The sequence below is a fragment of the Exserohilum turcica genome, assembly GCF_000359705.1.
Source record: "Exserohilum turcica Et28A unplaced genomic scaffold SETTUscaffold_15, whole genome shotgun sequence".
NCBI lineage: Eukaryota > Fungi > Ascomycota > Dothideomycetes > Pleosporales > Pleosporaceae > Exserohilum > Exserohilum turcicum.
In genome coordinates this window covers 129,864-150,833 of record NW_007359970.1, presented here as the reverse complement: position 1 = coordinate 150,833, position 20,970 = coordinate 129,864, and the positions used below count along the sequence as shown (strand labels likewise).

At 53.9% G+C, this 20,970-nt stretch overlaps 12 protein-coding genes across 12 annotated transcripts; 7 read left to right on the top strand and 5 right to left on the bottom strand.

Moving 5' to 3' along the window:
- Window positions 1–393: 393 nt before the first annotated feature.
- Window positions 394–3,344, bottom strand: SETTUDRAFT_148920 (uncharacterized protein; the record flags this gene model as incomplete). Its single annotated transcript, XM_008025641.1, has 1 exon — window positions 394–3,344. One exon carries the CDS (start codon window positions 3,342–3,344, stop codon window positions 513–515), a length of 2,832 nt encoding a protein of 943 aa, XP_008023832.1. The 3' UTR covers window positions 394–512.
- A 534-nt stretch (window positions 3,345–3,878) lies between these two features.
- SETTUDRAFT_38442 (uncharacterized protein) lies at window positions 3,879–5,158 on the top strand (the record flags this gene model as incomplete). The annotated part of the gene is made up of 2 exons (XM_008025544.1): window positions 3,879–5,069; window positions 5,090–5,158. 2 exons carry the CDS (start codon window positions 3,879–3,881, stop codon window positions 5,156–5,158), a joined length of 1,260 nt encoding a protein of 419 aa, XP_008023735.1.
- Window positions 5,159–5,245: 87 nt separating this feature from the next.
- On the bottom strand, window positions 5,246–6,184 carry SETTUDRAFT_168314 (uncharacterized protein). Its single transcript, XM_008025640.1, has 2 exons — window positions 5,815–6,184; window positions 5,246–5,757 (listed from the first exon to the last, which is right to left on the bottom strand). Exons 1-2 carry the CDS (start codon window positions 6,148–6,150, stop codon window positions 5,479–5,481), a joined length of 615 nt encoding a protein of 204 aa, XP_008023831.1. The 5' UTR covers window positions 6,151–6,184; the 3' UTR covers window positions 5,246–5,478.
- A 301-nt stretch (window positions 6,185–6,485) lies between these two features.
- On the top strand, window positions 6,486–7,120 carry SETTUDRAFT_27199 (uncharacterized protein; the record flags this gene model as incomplete). The annotated part of the gene is made up of 3 exons (XM_008025502.1): window positions 6,486–6,581; window positions 6,639–7,003; window positions 7,057–7,120. 3 exons carry the CDS (start codon window positions 6,486–6,488, stop codon window positions 7,118–7,120), a joined length of 525 nt encoding a protein of 174 aa, XP_008023693.1.
- A 444-nt stretch (window positions 7,121–7,564) lies between these two features.
- Window positions 7,565–8,149, bottom strand: SETTUDRAFT_107057 (uncharacterized protein; the record flags this gene model as incomplete). The annotated part of the gene is made up of 3 exons (XM_008025639.1): window positions 7,565–7,698; window positions 7,829–8,042; window positions 8,114–8,149. The coding sequence occupies 3 exons, from the start codon at window positions 8,147–8,149 to the stop codon at window positions 7,565–7,567; spliced, it is 384 nt and encodes a 127-aa protein (XP_008023830.1).
- Window positions 8,150–8,394: 245 nt separating this feature from the next.
- On the top strand, window positions 8,395–9,479 carry SETTUDRAFT_168312 (uncharacterized protein). Its single transcript, XM_008025638.1, has 2 exons — window positions 8,395–8,625; window positions 8,682–9,479. The coding sequence occupies exons 1-2, from the start codon at window positions 8,476–8,478 to the stop codon at window positions 9,294–9,296; spliced, it is 765 nt and encodes a 254-aa protein (XP_008023829.1). The 5' UTR covers window positions 8,395–8,475; the 3' UTR covers window positions 9,297–9,479.
- Window positions 9,480–9,616: 137 nt separating this feature from the next.
- On the top strand, window positions 9,617–10,181 carry SETTUDRAFT_168311 (uncharacterized protein). The gene is made up of 3 exons (XM_008025637.1): window positions 9,617–9,709; window positions 9,776–9,890; window positions 9,952–10,181. Exons 1-3 carry the CDS (start codon window positions 9,678–9,680, stop codon window positions 10,027–10,029), a joined length of 225 nt encoding a protein of 74 aa, XP_008023828.1. The 5' UTR covers window positions 9,617–9,677; the 3' UTR covers window positions 10,030–10,181.
- Window positions 10,182–10,335: 154 nt separating this feature from the next.
- Window positions 10,336–13,082, top strand: SETTUDRAFT_46650 (uncharacterized protein; the record flags this gene model as incomplete). The annotated part of the gene is made up of 5 exons (XM_008025575.1): window positions 10,336–10,411; window positions 10,471–10,614; window positions 10,740–10,807; window positions 10,861–11,327; window positions 11,377–13,082. The coding sequence occupies 5 exons, from the start codon at window positions 10,336–10,338 to the stop codon at window positions 12,995–12,997; spliced, it is 2,376 nt and encodes a 791-aa protein (XP_008023766.1). The 3' UTR covers window positions 12,998–13,082.
- A 22-nt stretch (window positions 13,083–13,104) lies between these two features.
- Window positions 13,105–13,726, bottom strand: SETTUDRAFT_148903 (uncharacterized protein). The gene is made up of 3 exons (XM_008025636.1): window positions 13,617–13,726; window positions 13,501–13,532; window positions 13,105–13,342 (listed from the first exon to the last, which is right to left on the bottom strand). Exons 1-3 carry the CDS (start codon window positions 13,704–13,706, stop codon window positions 13,234–13,236), a joined length of 231 nt encoding a protein of 76 aa, XP_008023827.1. The 5' UTR covers window positions 13,707–13,726; the 3' UTR covers window positions 13,105–13,233.
- Window positions 13,727–13,920: 194 nt separating this feature from the next.
- On the bottom strand, window positions 13,921–15,778 carry SETTUDRAFT_168308 (uncharacterized protein). Its single transcript, XM_008025635.1, has 4 exons — window positions 15,481–15,778; window positions 15,222–15,396; window positions 14,323–15,170; window positions 13,921–14,268 (listed from the first exon to the last, which is right to left on the bottom strand). Exons 1-4 carry the CDS (start codon window positions 15,736–15,738, stop codon window positions 14,173–14,175), a joined length of 1,377 nt encoding a protein of 458 aa, XP_008023826.1. The 5' UTR covers window positions 15,739–15,778; the 3' UTR covers window positions 13,921–14,172.
- A 305-nt stretch (window positions 15,779–16,083) lies between these two features.
- SETTUDRAFT_160277 (uncharacterized protein) lies at window positions 16,084–18,292 on the top strand (the record flags this gene model as incomplete). The annotated part of the gene is made up of 3 exons (XM_008025634.1): window positions 16,084–16,110; window positions 16,168–16,224; window positions 16,337–18,292. 3 exons carry the CDS (start codon window positions 16,084–16,086, stop codon window positions 18,290–18,292), a joined length of 2,040 nt encoding a protein of 679 aa, XP_008023825.1.
- Window positions 18,293–18,849: 557 nt separating this feature from the next.
- SETTUDRAFT_38434 (uncharacterized protein) lies at window positions 18,850–19,845 on the top strand (the record flags this gene model as incomplete). The annotated part of the gene is made up of 1 exon (XM_008025543.1): window positions 18,850–19,845. The coding sequence occupies one exon, from the start codon at window positions 18,850–18,852 to the stop codon at window positions 19,843–19,845; it is 996 nt and encodes a 331-aa protein (XP_008023734.1).
- Window positions 19,846–20,970: the final 1,125 nt, after the last annotated feature.

Below are 20,970 nucleotides of genomic sequence, written 5' to 3'. Positions count from 1 at the left end.
ACAGCCGCCCTGTAGCGTCTCAGTAAGCGCCGCCATGCAGTAGGACAGACCAACAAGGGAGCTAATGAAGCGACGTCTGATTAGTCTGGCATATGCGTTAAAGCTAGAATAAGGTACGTATTGAATATGATCTCATATCAATTCATGTATAATGTCAAGTACGTGAGGAATGTGAAATCGAGGTAAGCAAAATAGAAATCAAGTAAAACATGTTATCTAATAAGAGAGCACAGTCAAGTGCATCATGGATATTAAATGGCTACTTTTAGACAACGACATTATGAGGCTCCGAGGAATGATGAAGGGGAAGTGCTATCTCCCGAGTCTGTCCTGGGAAGCCGTGTGTGGAGAAATCAAACGTTTTACAGAGCGCCGAGCTAAAGAACCACATGGTATCGTGAACCAGTTACATAACACACCTCCCTTCATATTACGCCAGGAAATGCGAGAAAAAAGATGCTCCCAGGCATCTTGGAAAAGGGGGAGAATACAATGCATGCATCCACGTATGGCTAACCGACAATATCAATGTCGCCGTCGGCATCTTCCTCGCCTTCAGCGTCGATGTCGTCTTCGTCCTTGAGTACAGGCGGTAACTGCGGTCTCACAGCCTCAAATTCTCTCGAAGCCTTGCCCGCCTCGTCCATGAGGCCGTTACGTCGATATGTGTTCATGCACAAGCCGGCTGCGACTGCCATCCACAAAGGCTTCCGACCCTTGATCGCTTGGGATCTTGCTGCACGGATGGCCTGGATGCTTTTCTCGCCAACCGTGTCAGCAAAGAAGCGTGCAACAAAGTAGCACATTGTCATGGCTACAAACTCGAAGTTTTGCGTCTTCTGAGAAATTTCTTGCGCAATCCCGACAGCTTGCTGGACAGTTTTTTTCTGGTGCGAGATGGCGGCTGCTTCGCCATGGAAGGCATGGACAAGGCGGAAGGCCATGCGTATGTATTGGTTTGGATGGTCTTCGCAGAGAGGTTTCAATTGCTCGAGTAGCATGCTGGACTGGAAATGTTGCGGGTGATTGGGATCGCGAATGATGAGCAGGCGATTCAGTGCTGCCATGATTGCGATGTCGGCTCGAGTCGGAGTTGTGTGTCCTTTCTCTGGTACTGCAAGAACGTCTTTGGAGGAGGTTTCCAGTGCAGAATCAAGGTTTCCATTCACCTGATCGTTGATGGACGAAAGGTACGCAAGGGTGCGTTCAAAGACTCCTTGGCCGTTGTATGGAGCTAAAGCGATTCGTTTCTTCAGTCCTGCAAGAACATCTTGAACGGTTGTATGATCATCACGGGAGCAGGCCATTAGTCCAATAGCGAACATCGAATGCCAGTCCAACACCATGTTCCACTCGATTCGCGCGAATGCGACAGAAGGCGGCATGCCTGCAAGCTCGCGACGCTTTGAGGATTCTCTGAACCGCTGACGAGCCTCCTTCATATAGATCAAGCCCTTCTCGTGCACATGGTGCTCTAGGGCACAGATATGGAAGCATAACGCTTTGAGATCTTCCCGTGGGAGCCAAGCGAAAACGAGCTCGTCTTTTCTCTCGGCGTTCTTCCAGAACACACCACCAGTGTCGAATGTTAGGTTACCACCATAGCTCCGCTCGATCAGGACGGTGAAGATCCCGGTCTCAGAACTACCTTTCTCATCTTTCCTGCCCAGTATAGCTTCAAGCAGGGCAGTTGCCTTTTGTGTATCCGGTTGGCCAGTCTGAATACCACTTGCAATATCAATGACATCGATGAGCGTACCGAAGGAGCCTAATTCCTTGGCCGACACTTGAAGTTGCAGACTTCGGGCGGCTGCAATAGCACGCTGAACTTGCTCGAGTCGATCTGCTGCGCCAGACCGCAGGTGAACCATTGCTTCAAGCGCGCAACATGCCACATAGACGGCTCGATCCCCACGTCGCTCTGCATGACCCTGTATCGCGTGTAATTGCTGTAGGATCATGACTATCTCCAAACGACCTGGTATTTGCAAAGCTAGTGTGACCTTGAGGAAGCGGAGTGCATAGATCCACGCAACATGCTGGAATGTCTCTGCTTCGGAGATTGGCTTGTCCAAGGACTTCAAACCGGCGCGATGATTTGTCTTGAACTGATACCGCGCTTGAAGATGAAGGGCAGCAAACTTCAAGTCTTGCAACCTGTGCCTTCCACACAGCGAAATTTGCTTGGAAAGAATCTCCTCGATGCGACTTGAAATGTCCGTAGCCTCAATGTCCGTCTCTTCTATCATTAGGCTGGCGTATCTTAGGCGCAACTTCGCCTCATCCCTGGGCGGCATGTTGAAATCTCTTAGCACGGTATCCATGCAGGCCATGGCGGTCGATATTAGCTTGTAGTATTGTCTAACGTCGGCCTCCTTCCTCTCCTGTACGAAAAGTGATCCCATGTCACGTGCAGCTGCAATGTATTCATCCGCCGCCATGAGCAGCAAGTCGGAGAGTTCGGCAGGAAGGACCTTCTGAGGCGCAGGCGCCCGCTTTGTTGGGGTAAGCTGGTGCGATGAAGAGGCTCGAGGAATGATAACCTGGGGGTGCATTTTCGGCTTAGAGGACGGCGGCTGCGGGGTGGGACTGGCATATTGGCTGGACGGTGTCTGCTTCGGAGGCAGCACACGCTGTTGTTGAGGTGTGGACTGTGGCTGAAGAGGTGCTCGCTGAAGGGTTTGGTTCGGTGTTGGCGTGCTCACGGGCCGCTGCTGGGGTCTGGGTGCGTTCTCTTGTTGCGACGATGACCGTTGGGCCGGTTTCGAAACAGGCGGAGTCGGCGCTTGCTGTGCGCTATACCGGCGTTGCTGCTCTGCTGCTCCGTCTGTATGAGCGACTCCTGTGCTGCTTGTTCTCTGTACTGGCACCTGCACATGTCGTATCCGTGGAGGCTGCATCTGCATGGGTGAAGAATAGTCTGGTGTCCTCGCAGGGATTACGACTTGGGGTTGTGGTCGATATACCGGCTGCTGGTGGGCTTGCTGCAGAGGCCGTTGTTGCGGGTGCTGGGGAGGGCGCTGCGGCGTATGCGGTGGCTGTTGGTGCATGTGCTGTTGGGGTTGCATTTGCGGAGGCATCTGCTGATACTGTTGGTATTGCGGATTCGAGGGCCGGGGCATGGCAGGCTGCTGTGGGATCTGATATGGCGCTGGCTGCGACTGCGAATACCCCTGAGGCATCTGCATCTGCATCGGCATCGGGGGGTATTGCGGATAGCCATGTTGCTGGTAGCCATTTGGCTGGGGCTGGGGCTGCTGCTGCTGCTGCTGCTGCGGAGGCGCATATGGGTTGTATTGGCCGTTCGCATAGGCCTGCGGCGGCCAGTTGTACCGTGGATCCATGCTCGGGGTTCCTGGAGCAGAGCGATCACCAGAAGTCGATACTAAGGCGTTGCATGGCGGGCGAGGGCGGGGTGTGAATGTGCAGACGTGCCATGGGCTGTCGCGAAGTCGGTAGGTCGCGAACGCGCCAGGTCACTTGCACGCGATTCGCGGGTAGACGCGCGCTTGCGATGCCGCACTTATGCGGCATAGTGGATACACAGGCCGAGGCCCAATTGCCTGCATTCGGCGCTTCCACGAGCCTTTACGTTAGGTCTGGAGTTGATTTTAATAGTCGGCCCCTCCTCGTCCAACGTCGCTGTTAGAGTTGGTGTGTCACATGGTTCGGTAAGCGCTGCGGACATCCGGGCCACACCGTCTCTACAGCCATTGCGCCACTAGAAGAAGTGAGGATACAGCAAGAAACCATCTGGTCCCCACTGCGTTCAACTCCCGAGGTATCCGAGAAAGGGCATGTGAAAAAGGCTTGAATTCCAAGAAGAAGAAAAAACTCTCTCACATTTCTAACCTCCAACATCCCCAGCCAAAGCCACCATGTTCAACCTCTCCTGGATCTTGGGCCATAGCAAGACGACTTACACATCCCACAAGTCCCCCGCAACTCTGAAGACAAAAGCCGGATCGAAGACCACACTGAACGAGCTCGCTGCCTCTTCCATTCCACCATGCCGCCTGAATCCCTTTCTCTTCAATGGCCATCTGCAAACCATGTACACAGCTGTCAAAGACCCCGGCCCACCCGTCTACTACAAACGACAAATTTTCGACTCGGACCATTCCATCTACCCCGGCACATTTGCCGTTGACTTTGCAGTAAACACTGCTGAAGACAAGGCAGACCAGCCAGACGAAAAGGACGAATCACTCCCAGAGCGCACTACCAATTTCACCCAAGAAGAATGGGAAAACATAGGCAGCCTGGACGAAAAGCCCATGCTAATAGCCCTCCACGGCCTATCCGGCGGCTCCCACGAAGTCTACCTCCGTGAAACCCTCGCTCCTCTGATAGCATCCGGCTGGGCCGCCTGCGTGGTAAACGGCCGCGGCTGCGCCCTCTCGAAAATCAGCACGCCCCGGCTTTTCAATGCCCGTGCAACCTGGGATCTCCGACAGACGGTGTTGGCACTCGGCAGTCTGTTCCCCAACCGCCCTTTGTACGGCGTAGGATTCAGTCTCGGCGCCAACATCCTGACCAACTACTGCGGCGAAGAAGGCGAGAAATGTCTTCTCCGCGCCGCGGTATCCTGTAGCAACCCCTGGAACCTCGAGGTATGCAACACGGAGCTGCAGCGCACATATCTGGGTCTCCACATCTACTCGCGCACCATGGGCAACAATCTCATGGGCCTATTCAAGCAGCACCGCGCGCAGATTGAGCAGGTTCCCGGTCTCGATGTCGATGCTCTGCTCGCAAGCAAGTATCTCCACGAGTTCGACCGCCACGTGCAGTGTCCGACGTGGGGGTATCCGACAGAGGGCGCGTATTACCGTGATTCGCAGAGTGTGGATGCGCTGCTGGCAATTCGCATCCCGTTTCTGGGTATCAATGCCGAAGACGACCCCATTTCGAGCAAGGCTGGCTTGCCGTACCAGGAAATCATGCAGAACCCGCATACGCTGCTGTGCACGACCGACTGGGGCGGTCACTTGGGCAGTTTCATGCTGGGTAGCGGCAGATGGTTTGCTATTGCTACGTCTGAATTCTTCAAGAAGTTCCATAGCGAGGTGGATGCTCATGCCTCCAGCGAGGTAAATGGGGGAGACGAGGGAGTGAATATGGGCGGCTTGCAGGGGAAGAAGTACCCAATTTATGATCCGAATCAACGGAGGTTGATATTGCCGGAGGCGTAGAGGCGAGCATAGAAGTGATGGTATTGATTCGCATTTGATGATATTTGGGGTATCTTAGACTTTCTCTCTAGATTTTATAGACCGTAGGTGGATTTGGCCTTTGATTGATCGGCTCTTTCTCCTATGACGCCTTTGTCCATATGCTTTTGTCATGGTACTTCCGTAAATCGCTGTCTCAAGGTAACACTGTAGCACTCTCTTCTTTTCCCTCTCTCACCTAAATATGCACTCTCCGGATCAAATACCCAGGTACGCTATATCTGTCCCACATCTTTCCACATCCTCAGCCGAAGCTGACCCTCTTCTTAGGCTTGAACTTCCTATCCTTTTCCTTGATCTTGTCACCCTCGTCGCTCTTCGCACTCGGCTCGCTATGTCGCTTCCTCTTCTTGTTCTTCTTGAGATCCTGTTTTCGCTCCTCGAACTTGGCCTCCTTGTCTTCTTTCCTTGCCTCGGCTTCTTTCCTCTTTGCTTCGCGGATCTCCTCTAGTTGGCGGGCTTTGGCAATCTTGGACTCGAGGTGTCCCTCTTTCTCGGCGTTGACAACGGACATGATGGCCATCTGCGCAAGCAAACTGGTTAGTAAGAGCTGATTAAGGAAAGAATGTGGATTTCATACCATGCTAACCGGGTCATCCACAAACTTCTTGCCCTTCTTGACACCCTTTGGCTTCGCAATGCCAGCAGGCACGATGCCGTTCAGCGCCGGGATATCCAGCTCCTTCTCCGAATACACCCTCTTTTTCTTTTTGCCATCTTTGGATACTATGGATTTTGTCTTTTGCGCACCGCCCGGTTTGGCCAATGACAGTGATTTTTGTTTGCGCTTCGATATGCCTTCGGGCGCGCTGCCGGTGGGTTTGGATTTGGATTTGGATTTTGAGGATTTTCCGGAGCTGCCGCCGGATTTGCCCTTGGAGCCTTTGCCCTTGGAGGCTGGTTTGGTTGCGCCCATGTCTGCGAGTGCGAAGGGCGTGCACACAAAAGGGTATGCAGGGTGAGAAGCGCAGAAAGTAGAAAGTAGCGCTGGGGAACTTTTTTTGCGGGTAGGATCCGAGGCTGCATCGGCGTTTTGGGTGTTGAGCTGCCGACGGCGAACGTCAAGGCAAGCGCCAAGGGAACGGGCGCGCGAGCTTGCGAACCCCAGCAGGCGCATCCGCATCCGCATCCAACATCCACATCCGCAGCAGCGACTGCTTCCCCAGCTCCACGACGACTGTTTACCACGACTGCGCACAACGCCTGCATCTACGCCTATCCGCCCGCCGCATACGCACAACCCAAATCATCATGGATAACTCAAATCGCCTGTTCCGCTTCCCCAAGCCCGCATGGCTCAACAGCGCAAACACGAGGACGGCCGGCGTCTACATCGCTGGAGCTCTGGTACGCACGCCCGCATGCCGCTCCAGCATGGTCATGTTTGCTGACAGGATGCTGTAGTTTTCGCTCGGTTTCTACACCCTCATCGATATCTCGGTATGGTCCAAGTCGGCCATGAACGGCTCCGACCCGCGCGTCCACATCACCTTTGTTGATTGGGTCCCCGGCATCTGCAGCGCTCTCGGAATGCTGGTGATCAACAGCATCGACAAGTCGCGACTCTCTGCCGACAGCTTCTCGTACTCTGGAAACGGCGTTGCGTGGAAGGCCAGGCTGGTGCTGTTCCTGGGCTTTGCGCTGCTGGCCGGCGGATTGGCGGGAAGTGTCGTGGTCATGGTGATGAAGTTTGTTGTGCCAGAGCACACATGGCCGACGCTCTGGATGGGCGTTGGCAATGTGGCTGCTAATGCGCTGATCATGCTAAGGTGAGCACAGGGTGCTGCAAGTATGCGCAGTCACACTCGCTAACACGATACAGTTCCGCCGTGCTTTGGGTTGCACAGAACATGGAGGACGAGTACACATACAACCTGGCGTTGTGACGAGGCTATGTCGAGTTGGGTCTCTGTCCGCCGTCGCTTGTCCGACGTCATCCGGGCGGTGCGCCCTTTGTTTGCCCAAGTTGTCTTGCTTTGAAGGACCTGGTTTAGGACGATGATAATTATTATGTACAAGTACGCTAGGGAATTCCGGGGGTTTGTTAGTGTTATAGGTTTTGTTACATGTCATATCCAGTTGTTGGGCGGGTTCGCATTTCGCACGCTTCACGCAGGCTACTTGGCTCAATCAATGCATTATGTCCAACATACTCATACAAGAACGCTCATAAAAACTATGCAGACAACAGAAACATGCAGCAGTATCAGTCCATCCATCCATCCAGCCCTGCGCTCTTTACTGCCAAGGTCCCCAGTTTCTCTTCGACGAGCCAAGCGACGTGCTTGGGCTTAGTATGCGGTCTTTCGTTATTCGGTTCCACCGGCTAGTCAGAAGTCCTCTTGCTCCTGGAAGAACAACGTGAAGCTGATGATGGTCGCGTATATCAGCAGGCCACCGAAGATGGACATGGCTGCTGCGCCTCCTGCAATCTCGGCTGCATGCCAGAGGAGAGTCGGGAGTGCTAGACATGAGTTAGCATCGCGTTTGGTCTAGTCTCCAATGTGCCCTTCGCGATGGGTTATGTGGATGCTGGCAGGCAGCCGCATGGAGCGCATACTCCCGGTGCATCTTTCCAGTGAGAGCGCACTTACCAATACCCATAACCACAAAGAAGCCCGTCAAGAACCTTCCAAAGTCCACCACACCATTTCCCGAACTCTCCATGAAATCATCATGATTCGCCGCTCTGCCGCAGAGCCAGTTGGGTAGTGGCGCAACTACGTAGGTTGCGACGACGAGAAGCGTGAGGTAGTTGTGGAAGAGCGCGGCGGAGAGAATGACGAGAAGAAAGCCTATCGCGAGGACCTAACACATGTCTGGTTAACGTATATGCCATGCGATCAAGACACCCGCGAGGATGCGACGGCTGGACATACAAAGGACAGTCCGATGATGGTCTTGATTCCGGCCATGCTGGATTCGCGCCTGTTGCTGCAGCTATAACGTGGTAGCTATGAAAAGGTATGCGCCCGATTTCACTGGGATTGCTCCTCGTTCCGGCGAAGATGCAAGAATGCGATGTTGGTGGTGCTTGTGGGCGAGCTCGATGCTTGTTGGGGAGGTTGCGCGCGAGCTGCCAAGGCCGGGGCTCAGCCGTTGGCGCCGCTAGTGAGCCATGGATGGGTGCCTCTAGCAGCAGCAACACCAGCTAGGTACATCACTCTGAGGCAAACAAACCCCACGCCATTCCGCTCGGATTCACGACTCCTCGTCACTTAGCACCCCCAGCTAGCCCACGATGTTCCGAAACAACTACGACAACGACTCGGTCACCTTTTCCCCTCAAGGTCGCATCTTCCAGGTCGAATACGCACAAGAGGCAGTCAAGCAGGGTTCCGTCGTCGTGGGCATCGTCAGCAAGACACACGCAGTGCTTGCTGCGATCAAGGTAAATGCTTCCAATGCCTTTCCATGCTGGCTGGAACCTCCTGACACATTACATAGCGAAATGCCGAGGAGCTCTCATCATACCAGAAGAAGATCATCCCCGTAGATTCCCATTTCGGTGTCGCCCTTGCTGGTCTCGCCTCCGATGCCCGCGTTCTCTCCAACTTCATGAAGCAGCAGTCTCTCGCATCCCGCCTGACGTACGACCGCGCCATTCCCCTGGCCGAGATCACCTCGCGTATCGCCGACCGAGCACAAACCAACACCCAGCAGTATGGACGGAGGCCTTACGGTGTCGGATTGTTGATTGCAGGCGTAGACGCAAAGGGGCCTCACTTGTTCGAATTCCAGCCCAGCGGTGTTACACAGGAGATGATTGCATGTGGTATTGGTGCCAGGAGTCAGATGGCGAGGACATACCTTGAGAGACACCTGGACGAGTTCGAGGGTGCCAGCAGGGAGGAGTTGATCAAGCATGCTCTGAGGTCATTGAAAGAGTCGCTGTCACAGGACAAGGAGCTGACGGTCGACAACACCAGCGTCGGTATCGGCGGCATTGGCGAGAGCTTCGCGCTGTACGAGGGACAGGATCTTGCTGAATGGCTAGACGCAACATTTGAGAACCGGGAAGGGGGTGACGATGCAGAGGGTGCTGAGGCCATGGAGCTGTAGAAGGCTTGGCCGTCTACAGCTTTGGCATAAACATCCAGGTCTCATGCGTAGAATCAGCACTGCTGCTCAGTGAGGGTGTTCTACGGACCATGACACGGCTACTCTTCCAGCAGTAGAGTAGCTATGCATCAGCTATGACAGGACATTAGCTACGACAGTGTAACGAATATAATCTCCGAAGAGCATTTTATGTTGCCAACCATTCGAACTGGTGCGCTGTGCAATGGTGACATGGGAGCTTGGAAGCTGTCGGCGAGTGTTCACGTGATCTCCAAGCTCCGAGCCGCATCCGCGAAATCTCGCCGCAGCTCAACCTTCACCAATTGCATCTGCAATCCGCAAACTCCGTCCACCCCCACGAAACCACCTCCAACCATCACAATGGCATTCGCGTGGAAAGCCGCCGGTCTCAGGTACGCCCGCCCAGTTCCGCCGTCGCTGCAGCCCTGCCATTGGATCCGCCATTGACCGTTGGACAGCTACAACCGCTACATTGCCGTCGCATCGCGCGTCGTACGCCGCTCGCTCAAGGAGGACAAGCGCATCGCTGCCGAGCGAAGGGGCGAGAGTGAACTCAAGTTCGCCAAGTGGGAGGTGAGTGCATATACGGCAACGGGCGAGAAATCAGTCGGGCGGGGACTAATGCATTGGGCAGAACGGCAAGCAGGGCGAAGTCAAGGACCTCAACGCGGCGGCGCTCCAGGCACAGGCTGATGCTGCCAAGTCTTCGTAGAGAAACTCTGGAGGAAACAACATGGACTCTATAGAATGATGCCGGATGCGGTGCGATGCTTGGGGAAGATAGATGTATACTCTGTACTATCACACGCTGAGCGGGGACAATTTTTCAGCCAAAGCATAATCAATTGAGCTAGATTGCCCTCTGAATCGCTTGCATACTTCCTGTGCTCGTAGACGTTTCCTTGAAGCCTTGCGTCTGGGGTTCCCAGTCATGGTCCTCAGGCCTCGCGTTAGGTGCTGCAAGTGTAACTCGGCTGTCACAAATCTTCCCGCATCGGAAACGACTCCACCTCACAACATGGCAGATGCATCTAGCGGTGACAGCACCGCCGCTGCCCATGACCTGAATGTGGACAATAACCAACATGTTGCCGGTAAATCAAAAGCGATTTGATTGTGCTGCGGGTAATCACGTTACTGACCCCATGCTCAGTTCCATTGGATGCGCAAGAGTCTGCGACGACCTTCCAGTCTACAATTTCCACTAATTTACCCTTGAGGCAATCAAGACACCCAGTCGGCGCAGTACAGCCGAAGATTCACGATGTGACCGAGAAGTTTACCAGAGCGTGCAGCGGTAAGTTCTACGCTTGCAAGAGATGGAGGGGCATGGCGGGGCTGTGCCGTCCAGTCGCCCGCCATCCGCCATGATCAAAGTAACAGTACATGTCTAGGACTGAACAGCGGCTGACCGACTCAAAGCTCTCGAAGTAGGCCAATTGATCAAAGATGATTACTTTACGCTCTTCGAGTCTATTGGGGCCATCGAGGTAACCCTCCTCTTACCACCCAGGCCACGATCCTGTACTAACCGAATCCACAGATCATGGACCCCAAGATGGACAGTGGATTTCTCCAACCTGGGGAGACGTTGGAAGATGACTATGATACTCTAGTTCCACTTCTTCCAGAGGAAATAATCGGCATCATGGATCAGCTGCTATGTTACGAAATGGCCTGGCACACAGGGTACCCTTTGTCACAAACACTCTTCACATCCGTCTATATTGACAAGCTGCTATGGCCAGAGACTAAAATACTTGAGGATGCCCAGTTCTATCGCGGCGAGATTCTCCACGAGAGACGGCCTGGTCCGTTATTGGAGGTACTGAGAGCGTACTGCTTAGCCCTGATCAAGGGATGTGACTTTGTGATAGCAAAGATTACCGGGAGAGACTATTTTGAAGAAGAGGACTTTTGCACACACACATATAACCGGGTCTTATTCGTCAGCACACCCATGGATGTTTTCTTACGGGAGTTGGATGCTGGTGTAGAGATTCTAGACGAGTAAGTTTCCTCTCCAGGCAGACAACTTGCCGTGCGCTAATGACGATAGTCCTGACCTTGAGCTCAATGATGCTTTGCGAAAGGCGATTTCATCAAGACTGGAACTTCGAAAAGACTTCCTTAGGGCTCTTGACTTGGATCTTCCTCTTGACCAGATATCGTTTTCCTGGCCACCGATACTCGACAGCATTCACACACTTAAAAGTACTCACCAACTTGGCAAGACAGTGCCGGGTGCTTTCAGCCCCAAGATGCAACGGCGTCTCGCCTCTACAGTGCCCCCACGACCCATTGTCGAACTAGACTTCAAAGACGCTTTAGAAAAGTTACAGCAAATGGCCGTTGACTGTAACGAAGCCACACGTTTCATTAACCTTGAAGCTGACCCTCTCGAATACCAATCGTTCCTTTGGCACTTTACATCTCGTTCGCCGCCACTCCTCACATACGCGCGATCGTACCTTTCTACCCTCCTTTTCCACCCGGACATCCTCGACACCTCAATCTCCCTGCCGCTCGCCGATGTAAAAGCCCTCGTTCTCTCTGCTTCTCCCGTCCTAGACCCTAGCAATTGGACGCTGTCACCACCGCGAAACCCACTTCTCCACAAGCCCCCAAGACTCCAATTCGCCATTCTCATCGATGAATTCGTAGATCGTGCCGGTCAAACCTATCTAGATCTCTGGGTTGCCATGGGCCAGAACCGCTGTCGTCTCCGACGAATGCTGACCCACGTCATCGCTGGCTGGGACGCACTGCAAGCCGAGACCAGCCTCATTGACGCCGACATTTCTGCTGCAGCAGCCGAACTGGGTATGCAAGACAGCGTCATGGAATTCTGTCTATCCACCTGGGTCTACCACAAGAAGCTGTGGATGATTGAAAAAGTGATATCGCTCGGCTTTGAACAGGACATTTACCTCCCCGACGAATTCGCAGGAATGTACCTTTTCCTGTCTCTCGTCGCAACACGCCGAAAAGAGCTCCTGGGCAGAGTAGAATCGCACTACCGCGCCTACAGCTTGCGCTTGCTTGCACAGAGAAGAGTAAGAGAGAAACAAGAAGTCGACGACGCACACCAATACACCGCCAGCTTGATCGCCGAAGCAGAAGCCACTGCATCCTTGGGCCTGGCCCTCGCACGCTTCTACATGATCCTCCTGTATCTGCGTCTCGTGCCGATCCCCAGCCGCCCTTTTTCCACGGAGAAACTGCGCTACGAAGTCCGCATGAAACCATTCCTCGCGCTGCAGCCGCCCGAGGCCCCGCCGTTCGACGACTTCAAAACGCATACCCAGCCGTACGGCGAGCTCGCTTCGCCCGACGCCGCGTTTGCAGCTGATGCCGCGAATCCAACCTCGGAGCTGTGGAGTGAAATCGACAGACACATCAAGGCGGCCAAGTTGGCGTTTGCAGAATACAAGAAGATCGGTGTGCGCCCGGCAAAGGCCGAGGGAGTCGAGGCAAGCTGGAACAAGGATGTGCAGAATGCTCTGGCGAGTTGTGTTGCATTGGGATTGGCGGTTACGAGTGTCAAGGACCAGGTTGTTCAGCACGGTGTTGGTGCAGGCAAGGAAGCATTGGGGATTAAGGTTGAGATTCCAGAAGCTGGATTGAATCAGAGGTATGCGGACGGATGGGTCGTACCGGGGGTTGTGAAGGAGGAGTAACTAAGTATGTTACCCGGACTGTGTGTGCTTTACAGGGCCGTATCTCTTGTATATAGATACGGGTTACAAAGCGATATATGTGCGCGAATGGATAATAGACAGGTTAGATTTCTGATACACACTACGCTATGCTTGTCTATGCACACCAAGAAAAAAAAATCACGAACTTGCGTATCGTAATGCTGTACGCCCATAACGCCTCTATTTCTGCATTGCCCCTGAGAAACCGACAAACCTCAGCCCTTGTACTTCCTCAACACATCCTCACTAACCCTTTTTACACTGCGCGCCGATACTCCCCTCTCACCCCGTTGCTTGCTTTTGATACTCGCTTCGTTGATCAACCTGTGAACACCAGTCAGTCAGTCAGTTCCACAAACAAACACCTCACTCCTCTCTTCTTCTATTTTCCCCTCTTCCACATATATCCACAAGACACCACCGCATGAGTCCACCGAGAACGTAGAAAATAGAGAGAAATCGAAGATAAGCGAGCAACGTACTCTTGCATGAACAGCGCGTAGTTCAAGTATATCTGTCAGTCGCATATGTTAGCGCAATGCTCTCTCTATTTCAGCACCACTCTTAATATGGCAAAAAAGCCAGTATTGTAACGTACCAGGATATCAACGTTCTTGCTAACCTGCCGATTTGAATGCGCCTTGACTATCTTTTTGACTGTGCCGCGGGGATAGAGCGTTGGCGCCATGGTGATGCGCCGCGGGCACGAACGCGGGGCACGGCGAGGCTTGTCTTATTTTGCGTGCGTCGCGTATTTCGGGCTGGGGAAAGGAAGAGGGAGGCTGGTATATCGGCGTTATATGGGTCTCTTTCAGCGGTTGTGGTGTGTTATGCGGTGCGCGTGTACAAGGGTAGTTTGTTTGGGTGTTGACGTCGGGACCTGGATTGTATGCCAAGCCTAACGCGATGGCACGTGAGCATTACGTCCTGGTCCGACCCGAGAAGAGTACCTGGATGCTGCACTGGCCACCGCTATGTAGTCCCACCCAATAAGTGACCCACATGTTAACACCATGGTAGGTCCGAAACCAACTTAACTGAACAAAAGAACTCTCATATGAGATGCATCTATCAGGGACTATCACAAGGTAATGTTACACAAGCCCCAGCCAAACGAGATTCTCCCTCTAAACTTCGCTACAATATGATTGTATTTATACCTTGAGACCAAGGTCCACAGCGTATGGTAGTTGGAAAAGATCACCAACGGCTGATACTGAAGCGGTGGTCTCCAGTAGTTCCTTGGCAGCCTGTATCCAATTGTTAGCATGATGTGCAAATCCATGAGTTGAGCATCGACTGACCTTCTTGAGGGCGTCTTCTGAGACGCCGTCGATCTTCTTGGCAACCTCGTCAATCTGGTAAGGCTGAGTGTTGTGAATCAGACCATTACCAGTAAGCTCCAGACCAGCGCGAATGTCCTGGCCGTGCTCGAGCTCCTTGAACTTGGCCGCAGCCTTTGCCTTGGAGACCTCTTCGCTTGAGATCTCGCCAGAGGCAATCTTCTTGATGGCATCAACGGACGTCTGGGCGGTTTGGGCGACAGCCTTGGCAGATCCAGTGATGGTGGTGTAGAGGAGACCGGCGTCGGAGTAGATGGCGCTGGTAGTCTTGACCTTGGCACCTGGTGCGGCGGCCTGTCCGAGCTTGGTGAAGCCAGACGACCACTTGATGGCAGACTCACCGCCGAGCAGAGAGGCGAGGACGGAAATTTCGGGCTTGTAGAACTTGCCGGTGATGGAGCTGGAACCAGGGAAGGCAATGACCATGGCATTGCCGCCGTCGTGGGCGATGCGCTCCTCACCACCGTAGTACTTGCTCTGGCTGGCACCAATGTCTGTTTCCTGGGAAGCGGAGCTGGGAACATCGTCGAAGAACTCGCTAACCCACTTGGAGAACTCGCCGTGGTCAGCACCATTGGCCACAACGGCAAAGTTGGGCTTGGCAAAGGCAATCTTAGAGTAGTACTCGATGGTCTCGGCGTCGAGGTACTTGGTGTACGGGGTGGACGAGGCGGAAGCGGTCGGGGTACCAAGGCCACGGTGGAAAGCGAGGCTGTGGGCAGACTGGGTGGCCATGTCGGCGACATTGGCAAGGAAGCGCTTGTGGGCGAAGTGGATCATGGGGAGGACTTCCTCGTTGTAGACGTGGGCTGCATGGCGTTAGTGGGGGCATGGCATCCCAGGACAATGGGGAGGCATACGCAGGTACTTGGTGGAGCTGGCAACCTCGCCGAGGAGCTCGACAAAGTACGGGAGGTCATCGCGGAGGAACTTGGCCTCGAGGACCAGGTTCTCGCGCGAGTGGTGGGCGTTCAAGGCGGCGCCCAGAAGCTCGGATTCGCGGACAATGCGCAGCGTCGAGCGCCTCTCGGTGCCCTGTGGATCAATTGAGCGTCAGCCGGGCTCTCGGATGGCAGCATGTGCGTGGTGCAATGCAGTGCTCAGAGGTCAATGGCGTACCCGGAAAGCGAAGTTGGCCAGGCCCTCGGTCAGGCCGGGCAGCGGCTGGAACCTGGTGCCGGCCTTGGAGACGAGGGCGAGCGTCGTCGTGGGGCCGGCAAAGTCTCTGCTGGCATACTTGACGCCCTTGGCCTCGCCCTGCGTGTACTGGAAGGAGCCTGAAGCTGGGGCTGCGAGGCCGCGGCGCTGGGCCGGGCGGACGGCCTGCTGGCGGGCTGCACGCTGCGCGCCCCGGCAGGCGGTCGTTCGGGAGAGCATCGTGTGGAGGGCGCCGGGCGGAGGGCTGTCGATGTGGTGGGGGGCGGCAATGGATGGAAAGACGTCTTGGGGTGAGGTAACGAGATGCTCGACATCACAAAGTTCGTAGAGCGCCAAGCCCCGTAAGTGCCTTCGCTCCGCTCTCCATTGGCCCGAGCTGGGCTCAAACATCAACCACCCCACCCGCCTACATTTCTCCAAAGTTCGGCTTGCGCTTCTGCATTCCATCTCTTGCTCTGCCGTCGCCTGCCCCCGCCCGCCCCCGCCCGCCCAGCTCGACGACGCCAATGTCTCCCCGGTAGCACTCCCATTCCCTAGATATCTGGCAAATATCTAGGCCCAACCATGTCGTACAACCAGCGCGAGACTCCGGTAAGATGCGCTGCCGATGCGCCCCCGCCAAGTGAACCATGACCAACACTTCTCTAGATTCTCGCCGTCCTCTGCACCCTCCTGGTCGAGGACGTCTATGGCGAACTTGCAGCTGTACGTGCGACTCAAACCCCCCCCCCCCTGCACAGCCCGGCTCTCGTGCGGACAAATTCTGCTCGAGGCTTGCGACAGGCGCATCCGTGAGCTTGCTTCTAACAACTCGTAGCGGGTATTCTCGGTTCTTGCGCGCCATGGACGGCAAAGTCTTGCAGCCATCGCCCGCGCTTCCTACCTCAACGGACGGCAGATCAAGTACGGGCTCGTCATCCTCCTCCAGCAGCACCTCATCTTCCACTCTGGCAGCGATGCGCCCTTGACCTACTACGAAATCGACTGGCAAAACTCGTACCAAATCGTCCGCTTCGGCAAGGTAACAAAATTAGTCGAGGATCGCTTCGGGAAAAAGGCTGCCAATGTCATGTCCAACCTGCTCGCCCTGGGTCACACGCGCATCGCAGATCTCAAAGACGCATATTTCCCACCCGACACTGAGAGCGATGATGAGTCAGACGACGGCGCTACAAATGGAGCCGGTTCCAAGCGAAAGCGCACAAATGGCACTCAGGCCAATGGACACACCAAGACGAATGGTGTCTCGAACGGTATCCCTTCGGAGTTGGATGATGTTAAGCCCGACCCTGCGACGCTGGCAAACGGCAACGTAAAAACAAACGGCGTGCACAAGGCCTCCAAAGTCGACGGGGTGACGCAAAATGGCGCACCCAAGGAGCAAGAGCAGGATGACAGCGACATCACTTCGATCGACGAGCTGTATGAACTAATCCAAACACTGATTGAGAACGGGTGGGTGAGGACCGTCACAGAAACCCAGTATCTTTCGCCTGGTGATATGCACGATCTGCTCTACCAAGAGTCTATCGAACACGATAATTCAGGCATCACGCCCACTGGAACAAAAGACAAAGATGTGGTTAACAGAGGTACCTTGACGCGCAAGCGCGCAATGCGCGATGAGTGGCTGACGGTTCCAAAGTTTGCTCGAAGCGGGCATACAAATGGATCCAACAAGAGAGTGAAGATGAATGGTGCGAATGGCTGGGCAGCGCCATCTTCGGATGACGACCTCGTTATCCGCGTCAACCCCGAGAAGATCGCCGTCGCTATGCGGACAGAGCAACTTGTACACCTGGTGCGGCAACGCCTAGGATCGGTCACTGCGCGTGTGTATCAAATTATGCTGCGCATGCTGGAATCAAAGACGCCCCGCTGCTGGGAAGAATGGCCCGACCCCCCTCTGCCTAGTGGTGAACCATCTACGGAAAACGCCATCGACCCTCGCTTCCTCGTTACTGCGCGCGACGTCGCAATAAAACTTAGTCGCGACGATGACGTGGATATCTTTGAAGGGCTAGACCCCAATGCCGCCGTGCAGATCACTCGGAAGGGGCACGTGAGCCGAACGAATATCTGGACAGCACCAACCGACCCTATGAAACTGAACATGGAAGAGAAGACGAAGATCATCGACAAACACATACAGATGCTGGCAGAAGATCCGTTCCACTTTGTCACATGGCATTCGCGCGCCGGTTTCTCGCAGTGGCACATTGAATTCGACGAGATTGCAAGGCAAATGATTCAAGCCGAAGTCGAAAATACCATCTCAGCAAGGAAAGGCACATTGGGCGTGAAACTCATCCGAACTTTGAGGAAGAAGGGCAGACTCGACGAGCGCGCAATCTGCAATGTCATGATGATGACCGCCAACGACATACGTGGCATTGTCAACGACCTCACCGTCCAAGGCATTGTTCAGACTCAGGAAATTCCCAAGGTCGACAGGCGAGAAGCAAAGCACTCTCTGCATCTAGTCTGGTACGACCGGCAGCGCGCCCGTGAGAAGTTACTCCATGACACATACAAGGGAATGGTGCGCATCCTCCAACGCATAGCATACGAACGAGAAAAAGTACAATTCCTACTTACCAAGGCGGAGCGTTCCGACGTGGTCGGAAACGAAGAGAAGTGGCTGAGCAAAGGTGAGCTGGATGCGCTCAGGAAATGGAAAGAGGTGCAAGAAAAGCTACTCCTGCAGCTCTTCCGTGAAGACGATTTGGTAGCCACGTTGCGCGACTTCCACGGCCCCTTGGTCTCCGCGTAGGGCTACTACATTTGCATTATTTATCTAACGGGCCTCGGCCAAAACCCCCATGGGAACAAGCAACATCGATCTGGCGTTCTTTGGAACAATTTTTGATATGGCTACAGTATCCAGCGCATCACCAAAAAAGCTCTCGGTATGAACGATACCCCCTAGCATGTGGGCGGCGTTTTATTTCTGGCATCAATTTTCATGTAACATCTCTGGGAGCTCCAATGGGCGCATGTCACAAGAAGAGGACATGCAAAAAATGATTACCATGTAGACCATACCATGTGTAATATACTCAGACAAAATGCAGGTATTCCTCAAAGCCATTGTTTCTCATGGTCAATCTATGCGTATGGCTCCGCTGAAAGGCATTGTTATTGCTCTGGAAATTCGAGTCTTTGTTCAACACCACATAATGAGCCTTGTCACGACCGAGCAGCTTGCAGGTATCAGTCTGACTTTGATTCGTCCAAGCCAGTTATATTGCTTAATCTACAACTTCAATAAGCAGCATTTTCGTTATTGACACAATTTTGACTATTCACCCTCACAAGCATAGTTTTACCATGTCTTCCGCTACTGCTAGCAGTACCACCCGATCGTACCGCCCCCGGAGCACACGTGGTCCCCATATTGCATTCAATGGAGATGTATTTCAAGTCAGGAGATCAGCCCGGCTTGCGAAAAAAGCATTAATGCGGGCACAACAGAAGAACATGGTAGACGACAACGTAGATGGATGTATTCATTCTAATGACCGCGATCGAAGCATCGTCGTCCGCGCCCCACAGAAAGCGAACAGACCTCGCAAAATACGGCCTTCAAGCCCGAGAACATCCGCTCTTGTAGACGACATGGCCTCTGAAAGCACAAATTCATCCCGAGATTCCAGCACCGAATCTGAATCTGATACTGAAAGCGAACCAGACTCACAAGACGAGACTACGCATTTATCACCCGACAACATGCACTTTGTAGCAGCCGAAGAGGTGGATCGCCGCGAAAGCTACGATAGCCGGTGTGAAGAGGGGAATGAAGCGTATGAGCTTGATGGATTTGTTGTGAGCGACGGGGATAGCGACAGAGAAGAAGATGTAACAGGACCAGAAGAGCAAGACAACGTAGATGAAGACGATGAAGACGGTGATGATGTACACAGAAGAAACAGTATCTATTCCACCTCAACAGAATCCTCAGAAGACACACTATTCATCAGCGAAACAAAAAGAAAAAAGACAAAGTCACTCGCTCATACTCATCACTACTGGAAAACCCTAGTGCTACAGGTAAATTCTGGTGCATTTAGCCGACTACCGCTTAGCAATACAGAGCCAGAGATCATTGCAGAACAGATCACAGATGCAGTCTCGCTGTTCTCGCGGCGATGCAACAGATTTCGGGAGCCGCTGGTGCTGGAGCTTGGCAGGCAGATGATGGAGGATGAAGCCGTTTGTGAGGCGCTAGTGGCGGCGGGGAGGCTGGGGTTCGCAACGGGTGTGGAGATGGCAGATGGGTGTGCGGTGTGGTGGGTTGGGCCTAGAGGGGCCAGGGAGGTGGTGTAAGTTGCAGGAAGGGGGGGGGGAGTGTGTGAGCGACAACGTTGAGATGGGGGTACAGGGTTGCACACAAGTATGCATGGATGGCGAGTGGTTTTCTTTTGTTCACATAGTTGATTGAACCGGTTGTAAAGGGACTTGTGGTGGTGGTGGTGGATGAAACGGGTGGATGGGCGGCTAGCTACATGTAGTTGCTGTCGAGATCTGGGTTCGCGGGCGCTAGATGCAGTTTGTAAAGGTCTACGGGCGAGACAAGGAATGGGGGGTGTAGTGCAAGGATGGCGGGAACCACGCTATGATTCTTGGAAGACTGGGCATGTGGAGGTTTGGTGATGGATTGTGAATCACGTGCAGCCTGCAAACATGGTCCCGCGAACAACCCCCCACTTCAACGTCTGAGTTCGATAGTTGTAGCATGTATGGTTTTCGGGCGGAGACAAGAGAAGCCAGCTCTTGCAGGCAGTTAGCAGGCAATGAAGGCAAAGTTTGCGTAGAAATCCAGAAGCAGATGGTAGCTAGAACCATAAACTCTGTCGGACCGGTCAGACAAGTCTCTGATTACAGCTGTAGGTCAGTGTTTGCTATATCACCCCAGTCGCATACTATGGCAAAGGTTTATTGTGCGACGAACCAGAGAGCTCGCTCTCCTGGATGTTTGATGAGGCGCTGAGGTCGACAGCCTAGGCGACGTCACTTGGCTCGCTAGTATAGCGCCCGCAATATACATGGCGCAGCACAATATATTAATTTGCCGGAGGTGAACCGGGAAATGTGCTCTCGCGACCCAGTTTAGCACTATGAATTCATCTATGCAACCTGGTTGAAGGTACTCGCTTGGAACGTGTCGTCCCGACGTGTGGACAGACGGCGAGAGACGGCGACAAGCAAGGACGTGAAGAGGAGGTTGTGTTAAGAACAGCGGTTGGATAAGCCGTGGTGCGCTAGCACTAGTGGTGCGAAGGAGCCCGAGTCCGCCGTCGCCTCAACACCCGATGCACAAACATCCACCATCTTCGCCCTGCAACCACGCCAAGTGCCAGTATGGGTGATCGGCAGACGACCAAGAGCACGTACACCAACGGCCGTAGATGAACCCAAGATGGCTGCAGTCTCGAGGATTTCCCGTCGCCG